At 37.0% G+C, this 20,992-nt stretch overlaps 1 protein-coding gene across 7 annotated transcripts in view; it reads left to right on the top strand.

Annotated features, from left to right (window-relative positions):
* Positions 1-20,992, top strand: part of SPOP (speckle type BTB/POZ protein) — a 100,478-nt gene that overhangs the window by 63,202 nt on the left and 16,284 nt on the right. For all 7 annotated transcript variants that reach the window (XM_077164709.1, XM_077164712.1, XM_077164708.1 and 4 more), the window contains 4 exons: positions 9,256-9,401; positions 9,995-10,116; positions 12,973-13,124; positions 15,000-15,127. In XM_077164709.1, coding sequence (XP_077020824.1) covers positions 9,324-9,401; positions 9,995-10,116; positions 12,973-13,124; positions 15,000-15,127 — 480 coding nt within the window. In that variant the 5' untranslated portion in view covers positions 9,256-9,323. The remainder of the gene's footprint in view (positions 1-9,255; positions 9,402-9,994; positions 10,117-12,972; positions 13,125-14,999; positions 15,128-20,992) is intronic.

Genomic DNA, 20,992 nt, shown 5'->3' with positions numbered 1-20,992 from the left:
AATTTTTAAATTATTTAAGTAAGTAAATATATTCATATGGCTTAAACTTCAAAAGGTACAAAAAGGGATACAGTGAACAATTCTTTTTCCCATCCATGTTTACCATTTCCTTCCCTGGAAATAACCAGTGCTCCTGTAGTCTTGTGTGGCTTTCGAGAAATATTCTATACATATTTAAACAAATATACATATATTTACCTTTTTTTTTAATAGAAAGCCCTTCCTCATTCTTTTTTTTTTTTACAGATGTCATTACTAATTGCTTTTTTTTTTTTTTTTTTTTTTTTAACATGGGCAGGCACTGGGAATCAAACCCGGGTCCTCTGGCATGGCAGGCAAGCATTCTTGCCTGCTGAGCCACCGTGTCCCTCCCTACTAATTGCTTTTTGGTATCATAATTTACAATCCCTTGTTAATGGGCTTTTAGGTTATTTCCATTATTTTGATTACAAGTAGTGATACAGTGAATAAACTTTTATATTTATCATTTAAAATATATCAGTAGATACATTTCTAAAAGTATAATCACTTGGTCAAAGGGTATGTACATTACTTTTTTTTTTAAAACATTTGTTCCCCTTCTTGTTTATTTATTTTTAATCCATGTGTTTTACTTGTCCGTCAATAAGGTAGACAAAAGGAGCATCAGACACAAGGCTCTCAGAACCACACAGTCACACTGCGACAGCCATATCATCATACAATTGTCTTCAAGAAACATGGCTACCGGAGCACAGCTCCACATTTTCAGGCAGTTCCCTCCAGCCTCTCCATTCCACCTTAACTAAAAAGGTGATATCTATTTAATGCATAAGAATAACCTCCAGGATAACCTTCGACTCTGTTTGAAATCTCTCAGCCATTGACACTTTATTTTGTTTCATTTTGCTCTTCCTCTTTTTGGTGGAGGTTTTCTCTATCCCTTGATGCTGAGTCCCAGCTCATTCTAGGATTTTTGTGCCACATTACCAAGGAAGGTCCACATCCCTAGGAGTCATGTCCCATGTGGAGAAGGGGAGAGCAGTGAGTTTGCTTGTCCTGTTGACTGAGATAGGCCACATCTGAGCAACAGAAGAGTTTCTGTGAGGGTGACTCTTAGGTCTAATTTTAAATAGGCTATTCTATCCTTTGCAGGGTTAAATTTCATATGAACAAACTCCAAGATTGAGGGCTCAGCCTGTTGCTTTGGTTCACCCCTGCTTGTGAGAATATCAGGAATTCTCCACTTGGGGAAGTTGAATTTTCCCCCTTTTTTGCCATTCCCCCAAGGGGACTTTGCAAATACTTTTTTATTCACTGTTCAAATCACTCTGGGATTTGTCAGGGCATCACTCAGGACAAACCTACAAAATCTTATGCCCTAGTCAAGGTTCCCTGTACTTATGGTGTTCATTTAAGCTGTCCACATAAGTTATATTAGGAAATGCACTAGGCAACATATAAATTTTGTACCAAATAAATGTTTTTTGCTTTAAAGGCGTTTTAACACATAAAGTTGTAAAATATGAATTACCATCTATTTTCAATACCCTGCAATATTGATATTCCTTTGTTCTTCCTCATGCAAAAACATTTTTAAATTTGTACATTTAGTCACTATCATTATATACTCTAGGCATTCCTAGATTATGCCATCTCAGCCTTTATCATCTGCATTTCCTTCTGATTTCATTTGTGCCCCCAGGCCTCCTCCCTTTATCATTCTCGCATTCAGCTTCATTCAGTGTTCTAACATTATTGTATTACAGTTAGGTAGTATTGTGCTATCCAGTTCTGAATTTTTACAATCAGTGCTGTTGCACAATCTGTATCCCTTTAGCTCCAATTACCCAATATCTACCTTATTTCTATCTCCTGATGGTCTCTGTTCTCAACTGAAATTCTCGCACATTACTTTTTTTTGATAGTCCCTTCTAGATTGCCCTTTATAGAGATTGTCTCAATTTATACTCCAACCAGAAATGTTCTCCTTAGCCTGGATAAGTGTTATAAAACATTTTGATCTTTGTATTTAATAGGTGAGTTCTGTGTGGTTTAATTTGTATTTATCTTTTTATGAATGAGAGTTGAGCATCTTTCCATATATATATGAGAACCATTTGTATTACCATTTCTGTAAACTGTTCTTTGCCCATTTTTCCTTTAGACTGTTGAATTTTTTTTTTAATATCTAGATTTGCTTAATATTGCTAAATCTCTTTAAAGGTATAGTGTTAAAGGAGTTTTTTTTTAAGCAGTGATCTTTAACTTATAATTTTACAAAGGATGAACCTGAAAAAAGATCTCAGTCCTTTGCTTGATCAAAATCTTTCTCGATTACCCTTAGTTTCATTTTAAGAAATATCTCTAATTTTTTTAAGATACATTTAGTATTTTGTTAAACTAGATTGAACTGCAGAAAGTTTACTTATAACAAATATTCAAAAGTCATTCAAACCTTCCAACAGAGGAAGTCAGTGTGACCTGTTATAATCTGTCCTTGAGGTAACGTGAAAAAAATTTATTACCTCCTGGGCTGTATATTTTTGAGGACCTGTAAAAGAACCAGAAAAGCTCCTTTTAGTTCCTGAATGAGTATGCCTAAGTCTTTTCTATAATGTTTTTTCTTTTTATTGTCAACAATCTTTTGGCATCTTCTTTTTGGAATATGCAAACGTCTCTCAGGTTTAAAATAGCTGTGACACTAGGATTTTTCCTTACTTGGAAACGATACAAGACTTTAAACCAAGAGAACAAAAAAAGTGATAGGCTTTTTAAAAAGTCCCTAACAAACCAAGAAGCTCTGTTCCCAGCCATCTAACTTGTGTGTGTTTTGTGTACTATGTTGAACCATAGGAAATTGCTGGTATTCAATTATTTTTGACCTGTAAAACAGGTCAGATTGTAAAATTGTAAAACAATTTTATGGTTAAATCTTATATCTATGTAATTTTTAAACTATAATATTTATGTAATTTTAAGACTAATGGTCATAAGAATTTATAGGTGGTATGAGTGGGATATAGCTATCTGTTAGTTGATTTTTTTCTTAATTCTCTGGGTGAGTGGATTAGATTGAAGATTGATTTAAGGCAAAAAAATGCACAGCCTGTGTAACGCTTTTCAGACAGTGTTCCAGTCTAGCTTTGAATATATTGCAGGTTAAACTGTTGGAATATGTACCTCTATTATATTCTGTTCCTGAGAGAATTCTTATTATGTAGGAGTTGAGTTCAAATTAGTTTCTGATTTTTATAAAGTTCATTTGTAAAATGAAGATACACTTGTTGTTGGATGAAAAACTCACTTTTACCAGGGCTGGGACTTGAGGTGCCAGGCTAGGAGTTTTGGCTTTGAATGTAACTCATTCAAAAGAACAAAGTAATGATTCTCATTACTTTGCAAATCTAATACTCAGCATTGTTCGAAGTGCCTCTTTCAGAGAAACAAGTTAATGAACTTGAATGCAACTGGATAAATGTTTCTGTCATGAAAGTATTTTTAATGAATGCCTTCAGTTTCAGACAGGATGTGCTAGTTGGTAAGGGGATACAGAGAAGAGTTACAAATCCCTTTTAAGGAATTTAAAGTCTGCTGGAGGCAACAGAAGTATTCATAGTGTAAAAGAAAGCAGAAAAGTGTACTATGTAGGTTGGGAACATTATCTGTGCACCATGACAGCATTAATGCACATTTTTACTTCTCCGCAGTTTAATATTCTAGTTACAAATCATATTATATTGACTGGCTTGAACACCATCTTGTCAAAAATGATTAACTTCTTCATGGTCTCATAATACCTACCATGAAGTATTCTATTAGAAATGGCCTTTAGTTGCTAGCTGATACTATCTTCATTGGAATTTGAGCACTGTTACAGTCAATAGAGATGTTTTAAAGTATATTTCTTAATGTGACTCAGAAATCTCGCAGATCAGGATTTAATAGAGTGAGCAGGGAAATAAATGATGGTATATAACTGACGTGTTCAGCTTTAGAGTTCTCAGCATACTCAGAAGTTGGGTAAGCTTTAGAAAATAAGTTTCATATTAGAGAACTTCTGTGGTCTTGTCTGAACTTGTTTGAAGCCAGGAACAGCTTATTTTGGCACTAATTGTCTCCTGCAAAGGTTCTCAAACCATGACCTCCAAATAGACCTCCTCTTTTCTAAAATTGTTTTCTGCTGAGCATCTAGCAGTTGGCATGAAGTGCTGGAGAGTTCATGTAGCACCAGGCTGCTTTGCTGATGAGCACTTTGCCCATGGTGCTTGCTATGAGTGAAATTAATTAGACTTAGGCTATCCTAGTCGATTTCCCTCTCAGCAGGTTGTGTGGTTAGAACTCCTGGAGTCTGAGGCTGATTCTCCAGTTCTACCTGCTACTGTGTGTTGGACATTAAAAAGGGGGCAAAAAAAATACAAAGGAAGTGATGTTATCAAAAGAAAGACTTAGCTTACAAAATAAATCAGAAGCAAAAAAGATTTAAAAAGTGGCCAAGATCATAGTAGTATTTTTTTTTCCTGCTTATAATAATGGGCAACAAGTAAGGCATTAAAATGAACTGGTTTTTAAGATTTGGCCTTTTATTAGGCTTAGGGAATTCTTAAATTTGTTGTTAGATAATTTGAAGGTCTTTTTTTTTCTCCTTCAACTCAAGTTAGTATTTTATGATAACTCAGTATAGTGCTGAACCTGCAACCCACACCTCCAGAGCCAAATTTTATCCTCTTAACTAACATGTAAAATTCACATCTTCTGGCCTCTCTCTCTCTCTCTCTCTCTCTCTCTCTCTCTCTCGCTCTCTCTCTCGCTCTCTCGCTCTCTCTCTCGCTCTCTCTCTCTCTCTCTCTCTCTCTCTCTCTCTCTCTCTCTCTCTCTCTCTCTCTCTCTCTCTCTCGCTCTCTCTCTCTCTCGGCCTACACAGCAGGCAAACTCACTGCCCTCCCCCTCTCTACGTCGGACATAACTCCCAGGGGTGTGGACCTTCCTGGCAACATGGGACAGAAATCCTAGAATGAGCCGGAACTCAGCACCAAGAGATTGAGAAAATCTTCTTGACCAAAAAGAGGAAAGAGTGAAATGAGACAAAATAAAGTGTCAATGGCTGAGAGATTCCAAACAGAGTCGAGAGGTTATCCTCTCAAAGTTGTTTTTATGCATTAAATAGATATCACCTGTTTAGTTAAGGTGTAATGGAGAGGCTGGAGGGAACTGCCTGAAAATATGGAGCTGTGCTCCGGTGGCCATGTTTCTTGAAGATAATTGTATGATATGGCTGTCGCAGTGTGACTATGTGGTTGTGAGAGCCTTGTGTCTGATGCTCCTTTTGTCTACCTTATCGATGGACGAGTAAACATATGGATTAAAAATAAATAAACAAGAAGGGGAACAAATGTTAAAATAAATTTAGTACATTGAAATGGTGGTGGTGATCGGTGAAGGGAAGGGTTAAGAGTATGGTATGTATGAATTTTTTTCTGTTTTCTTTTTATTGCTTTTTCTGAATTGATGCAGATGTTCTAAGAAATGATCATGATGATGAATATACAACTATGTGATGATAGTGGGAGTTATTGATTAGATAACAAGAACAGAATGTTCATATGATAAGAATGTTTGTGTTTGTATGTGGTTATGTGTCATAAATAAAAAATAAAGAAATTTAAAAAAGAATGATAAGGTTATAAACATTAACAAGGACATTATTTTGATGTAAAATTTTTGTCTTCTAGACAGAGTACTCAGATGATTAAGAAAAATGTTTTTAAAACTTCATTTAAAACATGCTAATATGCTGAATCATTATTTTGACATTTCTGTTGGTCTCCAGTGTCTTGGAGCAGCTAGAAGAAGAAACGGAAAATCATGTAATTTTTCAATACCAAACCAAATACCAATGCCAAATGCAATACCAAGCTTTAAAAATCTGTTCTATAACTACTTGTTAAAATGTACTTGGAAATTTATTGCTTCTTTGTTTGTGTGTTATCTTTCACAATGAAAAAAGTTAAAACATTTAAAAAACTTTAAAAAAAATTCACATCTTCATTGCACCCTACCCAAAAGATGGTTTTAAATGGGAAATTTTAAATTTTTGCGACCCCTACTGGTAGTAATGGTAGTTGGAAATTGTAAAACTGCTAAGGTGCATTTACAAAGTTCTGTGATAATGTGTTTTCTGTCAAATATAAGCCTGCCTTGGAGGTGATCATAGTAGTAGTAATTGGTCTCTTTTCTTGATGTTATTGTGGAATCACAATTGCAAAAACAAGGGAGGACCCAAATGCCACTGCAGTACTAGTTTGCTAGCTTAAGGGAAATAGCATACATGTATAAGACTGTTAACTTCATCTGTGATTACATGGAATGTTATAATTGTCACAGCCTGTAGGGTTATTTAGGATCAGTGGCAACCACATTGTCTCTGAAGTTGTAACTAAGTCTTATTTATCTCCCCGTGCTATTACTTAAGTGTTCAGTGGATGTTTATAAGTTGAATTAATATTTTGAGTTTTTTTGTGTTATTCATTTATACTTCCTTTTGCAATGGATTTGAGGCAGCTTCCAAAAATGCATAATATATAAAAGAGTGAAATAATCAGTTGAAGGAATTATAGCAAAGGGAAAAACGAAGTTAAGGAAATATTAAAACTGTTGTAGAACAAGCATATGACTCTATATAGAATATAGGATCACAAATTTGTCTCAGGTCTTCCTAGTAAGTAACCGAGCAAAGAGGGAAACATGACCAGTTATAAAGATTCATATTGTCCACAAATTTAAGACAAACCAGGTTTTCAGGAAATAAATTTCTCTCTTGGACTTTATAAACCAATTGGTACGTAATATAATGGAACACATCCTTACACTATTCCTACAACTTATATATTAAAACATAATGTAGAAGAGTGCTAAGAATAGTATACACCCAAATAGATGTCATTCCAAACTCGCAGACATCTTGTGTTTGCCTCAGATTGACCTTATTTTAAAGAAAGAGACATAAAATTGAAGTATCATATTCTTTCCCAGTCTCATTATTTTCCCTCATGAATCTGATACATGGCCTGTCATGTTTTTTCCTTCTGCAGCTCTGTTAATAATTCATAAATCTTAAATTTGCATTAATAATTTATTGTATATGACATTCCAAAACTTGGTTTTTTCATTAGCATTGTCTTTGATGTCCATGATGTTATAGATCTAGTTCATTAATTTTTAATCCTAAAGTATAGTTTTCCATTACATGGAAATGACCCAGTTTAGGTATCTACTTACCTGCTAGTTTGATTTTTAGTTCATTTCTAGTTTTTCATTGTTATAAACAGTACCACATTGAACACCCTTGTGTGTGTTTTGTTCTCGTGTGTGGAATTTCTAGGGCAGTGGTTCTCAAAGTATGGTTCCCAGGCCAGCAGAATCAGGATCATTTTGGAGAAATGTAAAGTCTCTGGCCCAAGCCAGACCATAGAATCAGAAACTTTGGGGGTGAGGAACAGCGGTCTGTTCAACAGGTGATTTTGATGCTAAATTTTGAAAACCACTGTTGTAGCATATATATAATTAAAGGAATCTATCAGTCTTAGGGCATGCATATTTTCAATTTTAGATATGGCTAAATTCCTATCTAGAATATACTCAGTAATTTAGTCTCACCAGCAGTTTAGGAGAGTTCCTGTTTCTCCGTGCATGGTAAGGGTTGATTTTTGAAAGGATTATTGTAAGGGGACTTATTACAAGGGGAAAGAGACTATTTCCATAAGAGAACACTTATGGAACACTTTAACCATAAGATGTGCAAGCATTTCAAGAGTTACACACAAAAACAAAAAAAGTTAGAGAAAAGAAGTAAGAACCAGGTTTAAGGAAGTAAGGTGAAAAGTTGGCATGATCAGATAGTAGAGCTGAGAATATTTTATGCTGAAACAGCCTATTTTCTGGGAGGCACCCTTAAAATTCAGGGGTCTGGAAGAAGTAGAGAAGCTTAACCAATGTGGTTCACAAGCATTTTGATCTGACTGATCAATGGAAACAAGTAGTTCAGCTAATAATTTGTGAGACAAAAAATGGGAATGTGGAGGTTCTATGTCCAGCCTTGTCACAGGTAAACAAGGGGGACATTCCTGAGTCTTATCCAATTCATATGGGAAAGGGTAGTTCTTTGCAGTAATCCATTTTCTGGAATACAGAGGGTAGGGATGTTTCATACCCTTTCTTATTTTCCAGAGTTACAGGGCTCAGGTAAAAATATCACATTATCATCCCTTTGTTGTTATGCATTACAGCATTTTTTTTACAGTTTGCCTTTTGGCTTTATTTATATTGTTTAAATTTTTAATTATACCCACATTCACTTTTGAGTGGCTTTTGTGTTTTGAAAGGCCTTGGAGGGAGGAATTTTGAGTTGGATTTGATTTGTTACTTGAAGACCCTATTGAGAAGCATAACAGTTACTGAAAATGGTCTGATTTATTAGAGGGGTCAGAGCTACAGAGAGAAGTTTAGGGAACATTTGTGTAAAAACAAACATTGAGATGCTGTTGAGATGGATAAGATTGCCATGAAAAAGAATGTAGATTGAGATGATGATTGAGAAACAACAGTAGAGGAAGAGAATCCAAAAAAAAAAAAAAAGATTTAAAGATGATAGAAAAAGATGATGAGAGAGAGCAAGGAGAAGAATTTGGAAAATCGGGTGGTACCATATTGTAAAGGCGGCAGATCTGTAATGATACAGAGAAATAAACACATCTAAGGAAGGTGTACACATTGCCCTTAAGCGAGCAGGTAGGTAGCAATGGGCTTAGGAATATATGACTACTCTTTATGTTGGTAGTGAAGTATAGAGGATAAGGCAGTAGCTAGATGGGTAACATGGTTATTTTCCTTTAGGAATGGAGTATTTGTACACCAAGGGAAGGGGCAAGTGGCAAGGATGTGGCTGGTGTTAATTTTTACTGTCTCCTCTTCAGGCAGTCTTCATAGATGTAATTTGTATGTCCTTTGAGTAAATTTATTTCATTAAGATATTTAAGTATTGTGCAGAGCATTAAAATAGGATGATACAGTTGTGACTAGGAGACTACTTTAGATTAAATGGTCTTCTCTGGGGTAACATTTAAATGTGGGAGCTTAATGCTAAGAAGCCGTTTGAATGATAAAGGTAAAGCATTCCAAACAGAAAATAATGTTTTCAGTCACTGAAAGGCCATACAAATAGTTAAGATAGTGCACTATCAATCTAATAAAGTCCTCTTGCTTCTTGCATCTTACTAGGGTGAAGAGAGAATAGAGATCTTTGCCCCCCCTGACTTTGGAAATCTCGTTTAACCTTCAAACTGGCGATGTCAAGGGTTCCAAGTCCTCCACCCCCGGCAGAAATGTCGAGTGGCCCTGTAGCTGAGAGTTGGTGCTACACACAGGTAAGTTCATATTTTCATCCTATAAATCTTGCATCTTGGGAGGATTTGGTGGTCAAAAAGAATATGGATTTCTTTTTCCACATAGCAGATAGATAAAGTACTCTAGGCTAGAGTTCTCAGTGAAGGTTGAAAGGGGTAATCTTGAAAACTAGATCCTCTTATATTCCCCCTTGATGGAATTGTGTTCTAAGGCTTCTCTTTTGGGTGAGTCCAGGGGAAACCAAATTTAAGAGATGCAGCCCTAGGCAGTGGCATCAACATCTCAATTGTCAAACACTGCTCGGAGCTGAGAGGCTAATTTTAGGTATAGTTTTATCATCTGCTTTCCCAACCGTGTCCATGCTTTTCTCACTTGCTATCCAGTGTTTCAGAAAACTGAGAAAAGTCATGAAAGCTGCTGGTCAGTGTGAGATTTCATAACATGCGGACGAGAGACCTGAGGCGAGAAAAAGCTGAGCCTCCATGCTAGCCAAATAGTGCTATCTTCCTATCAGTATCATGAAGAGGGAGGGATGGGAAATGATTATCTGACCTGTTTTGTTTTTTAAGTTGCCTTCCTACCATGTAATTGCTTCCTGGTTTTCTCTCAACAGATCAAGGTAGTAAAATTCTCCTACATGTGGACCATCAATAACTTTAGCTTTTGCCGGGAGGAAATGGGTGAAGTCATTAAAAGTTCAACCTTTTCATCAGGAGCCAATGATAAATTGAAATGGTGAGGAAGAATACGTCCAGCTCTAAACATGTTTCTAAAAGTTGCCTGTTTTGCTTGGTTTTATAGTACATAAACTAGAATGTAAACTTCCTGAAGGCATGGACTTTGTTTCATTCTTATGTATTCCCTAGTTCCTGTCATATAATAGGTGCAAGGTGCAAATATAAATATTTGTTAATTAATTCAATGATTATATCTGGGATTAGCAAACGCAATTGGCTATAAATAAAGAAGGCCAGTGCTGTAAATGATATCCAGAAGTGCTAAGAGTGGTGATTGCTCAGCAAACCAGCAAGTGTGTATCCTTCTAGCGGGGGTTGTGGCTAGTTACCTCCAGCTGATTATGCCTGAACAAAGGCTCATCATTGCCAAATTTTCCAAGAAAAACAAGAAATGTGGATTTTAATGTAAAAGCTTAACTGGAGAGTGAATATATTTGCTCATATAACTGAAATGGCCAGGACGTAGGATGGATTTGAAGATAGTTTGGTCTAGGAACCCAATGGTTAGATTAAAGACCTCATCCCTCTCAGCCTTGCCCTGCTCTCCATACTGTTTGATGTATGGAGAAGTCTAGGTTCCCCCTCTTTTTTTTTTTTTTTTTTTTGGTGGGGTGGAGCAGTGGATAGGCTTGGAATCAAACCCAGGTCTCCTGTGCAGATGAGAATTTTACCATTGAACTACCCATGTGCCACTTAGTTTCCTTTTTGATTGAAGAAAGAATGGCAGTAACAAGGCAGTAACAATCCATTACCATCCAACAAAAGTCTTTTGAGTTTCTCTGAGCTAACTCTGTGGCCTAAGGATAGATCATACATACACAGATTAGTTTAGGTCTGGACTAATCCCTGAATTAATCCCTGTGGCAAGGGGAATGCAGTTTCCAAATGGAGGTCAATTTCATTCAAACCATTTATCTTCTTGAGGAGGAGGAGCAGGTAGTTAAGGAGATAGATAATCATATAGCTGCAAGGACCAAAAAACATGTCTGTGAAACATCCGTTTTTGACTTCTGATAACCCACTGAAAAGCTGTTTTATTCATTCATTTAGTATTTGTTGGCTATGCACATTAAGCAATGTACTATTAGAAGTGGAAAAAAATGCATATTCATAGGCATTGTATTTAAATCCACATCCTTAGCACAGTATGTTGTGATGTAGGGGCACATGTACTCTCGAGAGGCACTGGTTTGGACCACCTGTTTGAGAGAGATGCCATACGCTGACAGAGCCTATGAATACATATGGCATATGTATTATTTGTGGTAGAAGCAATGTCTGAACCACATGTAGTTCAATTAATGACATTTACAACTTACTCAGTTGAACTTATCATTCTATCTGAATTTCTCCTCCTTTATTTTTTATTTTATTTTATTTTTTGGAGGGGGTACATGGTCCAGAAATCGAACCCGGGTCTCCCACATGTAAGGCAAGCATTCTATAACTGATCTACCCATGCACCGCCCTTTATTTTAATCTTACAGTGTTATGACCAGTTTGGTAAAAGACTTAAAAGATTGTGTACTATTCATGTATTTCTCTAGATTTCTTTTCCTCTCCCAAGGTTATATTAAAGGGATCACTGAGATTTTTTTTCCCCGTGATTTCTCCATAGTCTCAACAAAATTTAGGCTGCCTTCCCTGAGATTGAAGATTAAAAAAGAGCAAGACTAGACTAAATTTTAAGAATTTTTTTTTTTGCAGGGAGAATGAGTGATTTGGGAAATTATGCAGAAAGAGGCAGAAATTTAAGGAACGTGTTGTCACATTCTTAAATACCCCTTTGCTGTTTACTTTTTAAAAGTGACCCAGGTTTTCTCTACAAAACTGGTTCACAAGTAGTTATTCTACTGAATAGAATCCCCTTGAATGGAGCCTGGGATTTTTTTTTTAATATATAATTTAAAAAAATTTTTTTAATATAACAACATAAACAAACATCCTTACCATATGATCATTCGATTCTTGGTATATAATCAATAACTCACAATATCATCGCATAGTTGTATATTCATCACCATGATCATTTCTTACAACATTTGCATCAATTCAGAAAAAGAAATAAAAAGAAAAAAAACTCGTACATACCATACCCCTTATCCCTCCCTCTCATTGATTGCTACTATTTACATCTCCCCAGTATATTTAGCCTTTGTCTCCCCTATCTTTTTTCTGTACCCCTTATCAGTCCCTTTCTTTGATCACTAGCATTTCAATCTACTAAATTTATTTTGTTTGTCTCCCATTATTTATTTATTTTTAATCCATGTGTTTTACTCATCTGTCCATATCATAGATAAAAGGAGCATCAGACACAAGGTTTTCACAGTCACATAGTCACATTGCAAAAGCTATATCATTACACAGTCATCTTCAAGAAACGTGGCTACTGGGACACAGCTCTCTATTTTCAGGCACTTCCCTCCAGCCTCTCCAATATACCTTAACTAAAAAGATAATATGTATATAATGTGTGAGAATAACCTCCAGAATCACCTTTCGGCTCTGTTTAGAATCTCTCAGCCATTGACACTTTATTTTGCCTTGTTTCTCTCTTCCCCCTTTTGGTCTAGAAAATTTTCTCAATCCCTTGATGCTGAGTCCCAGCTCATTCTAGGATTTCTGTCCCACGTTGCCAGGAAGGTTTACACCCTGGGAGTCATGTCCCATGTACATAGGGGGAGGGCAGTGAGTTTGCTTGTCTTGTTAGCTGAGAGAGAGAGAGGGCCTGGGATTTTTTTAAAAACATTTCTTCTGATGATTCTAATGTTCCAGGTCTATACTTTCACTTCATGAGCTTATAAAACATGGATGCTTTCAATACATTTTTTTCCTTTATCTGTGTTGGCAGGTGTTTGCGAGTAAACCCAAAAGGACTAGATGAAGAAAGTAAAGATTATCTGTCACTTTACCTCTTACTGGTCAGCTGTCCAAAGAGTGAAGTTCGGGCGAAATTCAAATTCTCCATCCTGAATGCCAAGGGAGAGGAAACCAAAGCTATGGGTAAATGTTCTCCTCTTTGTCTGACTCTTTGCTTTCATAGCCAGCAACTTCATACACTGACAAGTTGTGGATTTCATCTGGTTTTTGTTTTTTGTTTTAATATTTTTTTTAATTGTGCAATATAACATACATACAAAAAAATCAGTACATTTCCAAGTACATTTTAACAAGTAGTTATATAGCATATTTTAAAGTTTTGTATGGGTTACATTTCCATGATTTTTATTTTTTCTTCTAGCTGCTCCAAGACACTGTGAGACCAACAGAAATATCAATGTAATGATTTAGCACTCATACTCAATCATTTGTTAAATCCTATCTTCTCTCTCATATTCCTCCTTCTCTTTAAATAACATATATACATAAAAGCAATAAATTTCAAAGTACATCGTAACATTTAATTGTAGAACAGATTTCAGAGTTTGATATGAGTTACAATTCCACAATTTTAGGTTTTTATTTCTAGCTGCTCTAAGGTACTAGAGGCTAAAAGAAATATCAGTAAAATGATTCAGCATTCATACTCATTTGTTAAACCTGACCTTCTCTGTATAACTCCACCATCACCTTTGATCTTTCTCCCACTCTTTAGGGGTATTAGGGCTATGCCCATTCTAAATTTTTCATGTTGGAATGGGCTGTCAATAATATGGAATAGGGGGATGAAACTAGTCGATGTTCTGGAGTGGCTGGCCACTTCCAGGACTTATCTGGTCCAGAGACTCATCTAGAGGTTGTGGGTTTTAGAGAGTTACCCTAGTGTATGGAATCTTTGTAGACTCTTATATAATACCCTAGGTATTCTTAAGGATTGGCAGGAATGGTTTTGGTTGGGGGTTGACAAGCTATGATAGGTAGCAAAGTCTAACTGAAACATGCCTAAGAGTGACCTCCAGAGTAGCCTCCTGACTCTGTTTGAACTCTCTCAGCCACTGGTATCTTATTTATTATACTTCTTTTCCCCATTTTTGTCAGGATGGCATTGTTGATCCCACAGTGCCAGGGCCAGGCTTGTCCCTGGGAGTCATCTCCCACGCCACCAGGAAGACTTTCATCCCTAGATGTCATGTCGACGTAGTGGGGAGGGCAGTGGTTTCACTTGCAGAGTTGGACTTAGAGAAAGAAAGGCCACTTCTGAGCTAGAAAAGAGGTCCTCCAGAGGTGACTCTTAGGCATACCTATAGATGGGCTAATCATCTCTGCTACATACATAAGCTTCACAAGAGCAAGCCTTAAGATCAAGGGCTTGGCCTATTGATTTGGGTGTCCCTAATGTTTGGCACGGTATCTGGGGCTTCCCCAGTGGTAAAGCTTAATAGTAGCATATTTTTTCTCCCATCCCTCATGGGACCTTGCCAGTAGTTTTGATTATCTGCTTAATATACTCTAGGATGTATCTAGGCATTACATTACGCTATACGGGATTAGAGGCCCTCATTTTTATTCCAGGCTTCCTGTGTTTGGATAGTTTAAATGATCCAGACAGGTTGAATTAGATTATATGCTACAGAAAATTTAGGCTCTGGACATAGTAAACCTTTCTTTCTTTGGTCTCAGACAGTAGGTGAAGTTCTAAAATACAAGCAATGTCTTCCTTATCCCTGTATTCTGAATTACCTTAATCCCAACCTGGGATTCATTTTTATTTCTAAATACCAGGTTATACATACATAAAACAGCCCCTCAAAATTCAGAAATAACAACTACCACTCCATACTAAATGTGACTGCTATAGGAGCTTGCAATCTAGGCCCCAGTTTTCTTAAAAGTATTTTCTAAATGAGATCATACAATATTTGCTCTTTTGTTTCTGGTTTATTTTGATGATCTGGTTTTTAAGTAACTCTAAATACGGCTTTTTTTTTTTCATCCTAGAGAGTCAACGGGCCTACAGGTTTGTGCAAGGCAAGGACTGGGGATTCAAAAAATTCATCCGTAGAGATTTTCTCCTGGATGAAGCCAATGGGCTTCTCCCTGATGACAAGCTTACCCTATTCTGTGAGGTGAGTCTTTTTACCCACTGTGAGATTAGCCATTTCCAGACCTAATGGGTATTGGTAGACTTAATTGTATTGTATTAGACATAGTGAGAAAATTTTCCAGTTGGAGTGATATTTTATAAATGTTATTTATGTGACTGAAAACTGCTTCATGATGTAAAGGTTGTTAGACATCTCAGCTTTCCACTCATTGCTGTTCTTCAAAACAAAGATCATATGCAGTCTTGGTATGTATTAGTGTTGAGATGCTTGGGTTAGGATTCTGGCTTTTTCATTGTGGGTTTTTTCAGATAGCATTTGGAAGGGCTGTCCCCTCAGGCTGAGGAGGATGGCAAGCAATTAAATATGTCAGTTTATTCCTTAAACCTTCTGGCTCCTCCTCTAGTATGAAGTCCTCATATGTTTGACTATGGATCACTTTTCTTTTCCGCTCTATGAACTGGGTGACTCTTTTTTTTTTTTTTTTTTTTTTTAATTCTCAAACATTTGTTGAGTGATTACTATTTGTTGGGCACAAGGCTAGACACTGGACAGTGATCTGCTGGTTCTGGGTACATAAATGATGCTGAAGGGAGGGGTTTTCTTCCTCAATGCAGGAAGATATTTGCTGGGGTACCTGGCATAGGCACAGAACTCAGGCCCTAGGAACATATGCTATGCTCTCTTCTGACAGGTGCTGCTATATAAGAACCAAGAGCATGAGCTAGGTGACTATTAAAAGGATTGAGTGCCTATAATTTGTCTTACTGAAGTATGTGAAGTAGGAAAGTTAGAACCATTTTCTTTTAGGATCATGGCTGTATAAAGCTCTCTAGCTGTAGTTAGCTGATAGAGTCTTTCTCTTACCAATGACCTAAGACCTTTCCCAGGCTTCCTTGAAAACCCTTGAAGTAAAAAACTCCCAAACCAAGAGTAGGTTGGAAAGTGGTTTCTTTAGTGAATATATACTAATTAATCATTTCACGCTGTTATCAATACATTTTAAATATTCATAAGCTTACAGTGTAGTAAATGAATAAACCCTCCACAGACTGGGACGTTAATGTTCCCTGTACATCGTCAGGGAACTGCTTTTGAGCAGCACCACTTGATGAGAATAACCACTATATGTTCATGAAGGACAGTGTAGTCAATTCTTCAGCTACAGGTGAAGAGTATGCTCTGTCAAATAGTAGTCTCACATGGTGAATTAGTGACATTTCCAAAGGCATATCATTATCTGTGCAGCAGAGAAGGGTGTACCTCAGGACTCTTGCTCTTTTGCAGAAGAGGCCTGGCTGGCAGTAGCTGTCATCTTTTCTGAGTCATCACTCATTGAGTATTTCAGCAGAATAGGTGCTGATATTTAGAAACTTTGGAGGCATGGTTAATTAAAATACCATACTGAATACATAAAATATGGTTTGCATAATAACTACTTTTTTCCTTTTTAATTGCTAAGGAAAAGACAGAACTGCTAGCATGATAACATCTATATAAATATATATTTATATATTAAATACAGTTGTTTTTATATCTGATAAACTTGAAATTTGAATTCCATATAAGTCCAAATGATCTTCACTCATGCAGCCAGTCACTCAGTTGCATGATTGAAGAAATAAGGAATAATTAAGTGGTTTAGTGTGAGGTTAGATGTTATATAAAAGTCATCTCATACTGTCAGTTTTAATCTTCACATGCCATAGAGCCTTGTTCTAGTTTGCTAGCTGCTGTAATACAATATACCAGAAACGGAATGGCTTTTAATAAGGGGAATTCAATAATATCCTTAAACTTGCAATTTACAATTCTAAGGCCAAGAAAATGTCCCGATTAAAACAAGTCTGTAGAAGTGTTCAATCTAAGGCATCCAGGGAAAGAATACCTTGGTTCAAGAAGGCCAGTGAAGTTCAGTGTTTCTCTCTCAAGTGAGAAGGCACATGGCAAACATGGTCAGGGTTTCTCTCTCATTTGGAAAGGTACATGGTGAACATGGTGTCATCTGCTACCTTTCTCTCCTGGCTTCTATTTCATGAAGCTCCCCAGGAGACGTTTCCTTCTTCATCTCCAAAGGTCCCTGGCTGGTGGACTCTCTGCTTCTCATGGCTGTGTCATTCTTCTCTGCTGTCTCTGAATCTCCCATTTTCTCCGAAATGTTTCCTCTTTTATATTCCAGTGAATTAATAAAAACCCATCCAAATGGATGAAGACACATCTCTATCTAATCAAGTTTAATACCCACGTTGATTGAGTCACATTTCCATGGAGATAACCCAGTCAAGTTCCACCCTATAGTACTGAATAGGGATTAAGAGAAACGGTTTGCTCCCACAAGAGTGCTTAGAATTAAATCATGGTTTTTCTAGGGTATATAATCCTTTCAAACTGGCACCAGCCTCTTTTTCAAAAAGACTTAAAAATCATGGGAAATTCTAATTTCTCTTGGAAATGACAATATTAAACTGTTCTCTGAAGGAAGATAAATCTCTAAATATTGCCTCTAACCCCACCCATCCTCTTTTTTGCATTAGTTATTTAGGCAATGCTATCTACCTGTCCATCTATATCTATATGTAGATATAGGTATATAACCTTTATTGCCGCATTTCAGGTCCACAGTGGGTCCAGCATTTTCTCATATGCTTCTCCCCAAATTCATTCCAGCTCTGTAATGCTATTCTTGATTTGGAAACCAATTGGCCTGCCCCTCACTTGGCAATCCCTTATTCTCTGGTTAAGTACAAGGCCGAGTTCCACCTTTCTCTGCCTCCGCTTCCCCATGTGAGATTCTCTTAGAAGAAGTCCCATGGTTAAGTTTAGATTTGCCTTACTGACTTAGAAAGGAAGTGAGATGACACTTTGGAAATGAGGAGATGTTGAACAGGGAAACGTCTGCTGGGTTCTGCTGATGCCATCGGTTTTTTACCATCTAACCAGGTGTGCCATCTGTTCCTCTCACACTTCTCTGTTGGCTACAGGTGCTGAGTGTTGCTTCTCATACTTGGGCTTGTGCCTAGTGAGAATCATTTCTGTTCCAAGGCTCTCTGTGGACTTAGTAACATACAGCATTGCAAGACGGTTGCGTGGGGGTGTGTATTGGATGTGTGGGTTTTAAAAATGTCTGCAGATCATCTAAGTTCTTAGCACTTTTTTTTTTTTTTTTTTTTTTTAAACATTTTCTTGTTTTTTTTTTTATTGTATTCTGTTTCTCCGTTTTTGTTACATGGGCTGGGGCCGGGAATCGAACCGAGGTCCTCCGGCATAGCAGGCAAGCACTTTGCCCGCTGAGCCACCGCGGCCCGCCCATTATCCAGGTAACTTTGGACTTGGCATGAGTTAGCTCTGGGCTGCCTCAAGACACTTAATTAATAAACAGTAAGGGCTGTCTTTAGTGATCACAAGACTCTAAAGTCAAAAAACTAGATAAATGGGTACAAGTGAAGGTTAGTCACTAGGTTTTTACAATCACAAGGTTTACGAGATAAACCTATACAATCATTATCAGAGATCAAGGCAGCTGGATTACAGTTTGAAGATTTCAGGTGTTTCCCTCTGTCTGTTCCAAAATACCAAAAAGTAAAAAGGAAAATATATAATAATTCAATAATCATAATTATCCCTTAAATCCTAACTTCTCAGTTACAACTCCTCTCATTTGATAATTTTCTCTCCAAGTTTTGATATGTGGGTGATGACTCTTCTAACCTCTACATGGCTGAAAAGGGACGTTGTCATTAAGGGGCAGAGGGATGAAACTGGTTGTCCTTGGAGAGTCCAGTACTTCTGGGTTTCAGAGCTTATTTGGCATTGGAACAATCCAGAGGTTTTAAGTCTCCATTCAGATGTCTGGACTTGGAACTGGAAATGGTGTCTCTCTTTGAAACTTCTTAAGGTGCCAATAAGGGTTTGGAGTGCCAACAGAACAGCCAAAAACCTGGTTGCTGAGTCCCTAGACTAAAGAACTTCTAGTGGCCACAAAAGGCTCAGTTACCATGTTTAATAGTTAGGTTCAGATGTCAGCTCAGCCAGGTGATGGTGTCCAGTTATTCTGTTGCTATGGACTGTTTTATCAGGGCCCCAAAACGTCAGGCAGATGACCTCCTTGCTTCATAGGACCTTTAGGTCCCACCAGAGTCACCAAATTGTTATCAGACAAAGGCAGTGAATTCTATGCTTAGTTGCTCATATGACCAATTTGGTTTCAGAGACTAGAAGGCTTGCTTCCTCCTGGGGTCAGTATCTTTTGACTGACCAGCCTTTTAGGATCCCTGGCTTCTCTGTGACATGACAGTGCACATGGTGGTTATCTTCTTTCTCTTTCTGGTTTTATTTACTTCCAACTTCTGGCTGTTCCTCCTATTTTATTCATATTTAAATTTTATTGTTAGTTCAGTTAGTATCTTTTTGTTACTTAGAAACTTTTATGAAGTTGGGTCCATGTATACATTTAGATTATGAGTGACTCTACAGCTTCATTCCTCACTTAGCTCTTTAGCTCAGGCTCTGCTGTCCTGTCCCCATGCGGTAAATATAGTTGCTTCATGGTTTTTTTTTTTTGCTGTTCCTAGAGGCCACAAGAGGGAATTCTAAGGTGAAAGGCTGAAAAGCACACATTTGTGTGTTTGAGCTTTATTTCAGTTGGTATTCTTGTTAATACTGAAATGAAATTAGATTGTAAACTCTAAAGATACCAAATGGGTGGTCTTGTTTATAATATGCCATGCTCATTTCACTTTCAATTCTCAGTGCTAACATAAATTGGTGATGTTTTTGTCTGACTTGGGAGATATGGCAGTGTCCTGAGTTAATATTGCTGAGTTAACTTATTTGGAAGAGTTTTGAAAGCTTTCCTTGAATTGTCCTTTATCAATATCCTTTAAGCTAGGTTAATTTTCTTACCTTGCAAGGTGGGTAAACAGTGCTTAGGGAGGTCAAATAATTTTTCCTGACATTGTGCAGCAAATTAGTGTCAGGGCCATGTTGGCTCTCCCTTGTCCATCTCTTGTCTGTTCCATTCAACTAAATGGAAGTGAATGCCGCATACCCAAGGAAGCTCAGGCTCTACCAGGTTTTCTTGACAGAGTATCTACTTTCATAATGAGAGAGGGAGATATGAAAGCATGTTTAAATTACACTTTTAATTTTCTCTGTAAAAATTTGAAAATCTTCATGAATGGTGTCTGCTTCTATTGACTCTTTGCTTCAAATTATTGAAAACATGCACCCTATGGCAGTGAAGATGCATATATTCCTCCTTCACTATATGTGCCTTTGAAAGGTAGAAGATTCCAGGGCCTCTTTGTGGTATTACAATTAAAGTTAAAATATGAAGTACCCCATTAACTATTTTAAAACATCCCTTCCCTCCTCAAATGTAGATTATTCCTTCATAGCCTGGGATATGTATTTTTGCCAAATTTTAAATATATGAATCTATTAATTTTTTCCTTTTTATCTTCTTTATGGATTATTTGGATATAATAGGTTAAATTGTATGAAAATGCCTATATATGACTATTCTCAGCTTACAAAAATAATTTATTGTGTAACAATATTAGAGGTTATAAAGCAAGGTAATGTAGTAAATTTACACCCAACCCAAGAATAGCTATATCACCAATAATTTGAAACTAACATATATACATATACATGTATATATCTTCTTCCCTAGCCGTTAAATCTGTTATCTCCTGCACTCAAAGGATGATAAGTCAAGGGTGCAGGGGTAGTTCAGTGGTAGAATTCTCACCTGCCATGTGGGAAATCCGGGTTCAATTCCCAGTCCATGCCCTTCCCAAAAAAACAAACAAGCAAAACAGACAAAAAATTCACCAAATGGTATTGTAATAACGGGATATTCACATGGGAAAATAATGAAATGTAACC

The sequence above is a fragment of the Tamandua tetradactyla genome, chromosome 6 (genome assembly GCF_023851605.1).
Source record: "Tamandua tetradactyla isolate mTamTet1 chromosome 6, mTamTet1.pri, whole genome shotgun sequence".
Classification (NCBI taxonomy): Eukaryota; Metazoa; Chordata; class Mammalia; order Pilosa; family Myrmecophagidae; genus Tamandua; species Tamandua tetradactyla.
Note: the sequence above shows the minus strand (reverse complement) of the source record. Positions and strands in the feature narration are given on the sequence as shown.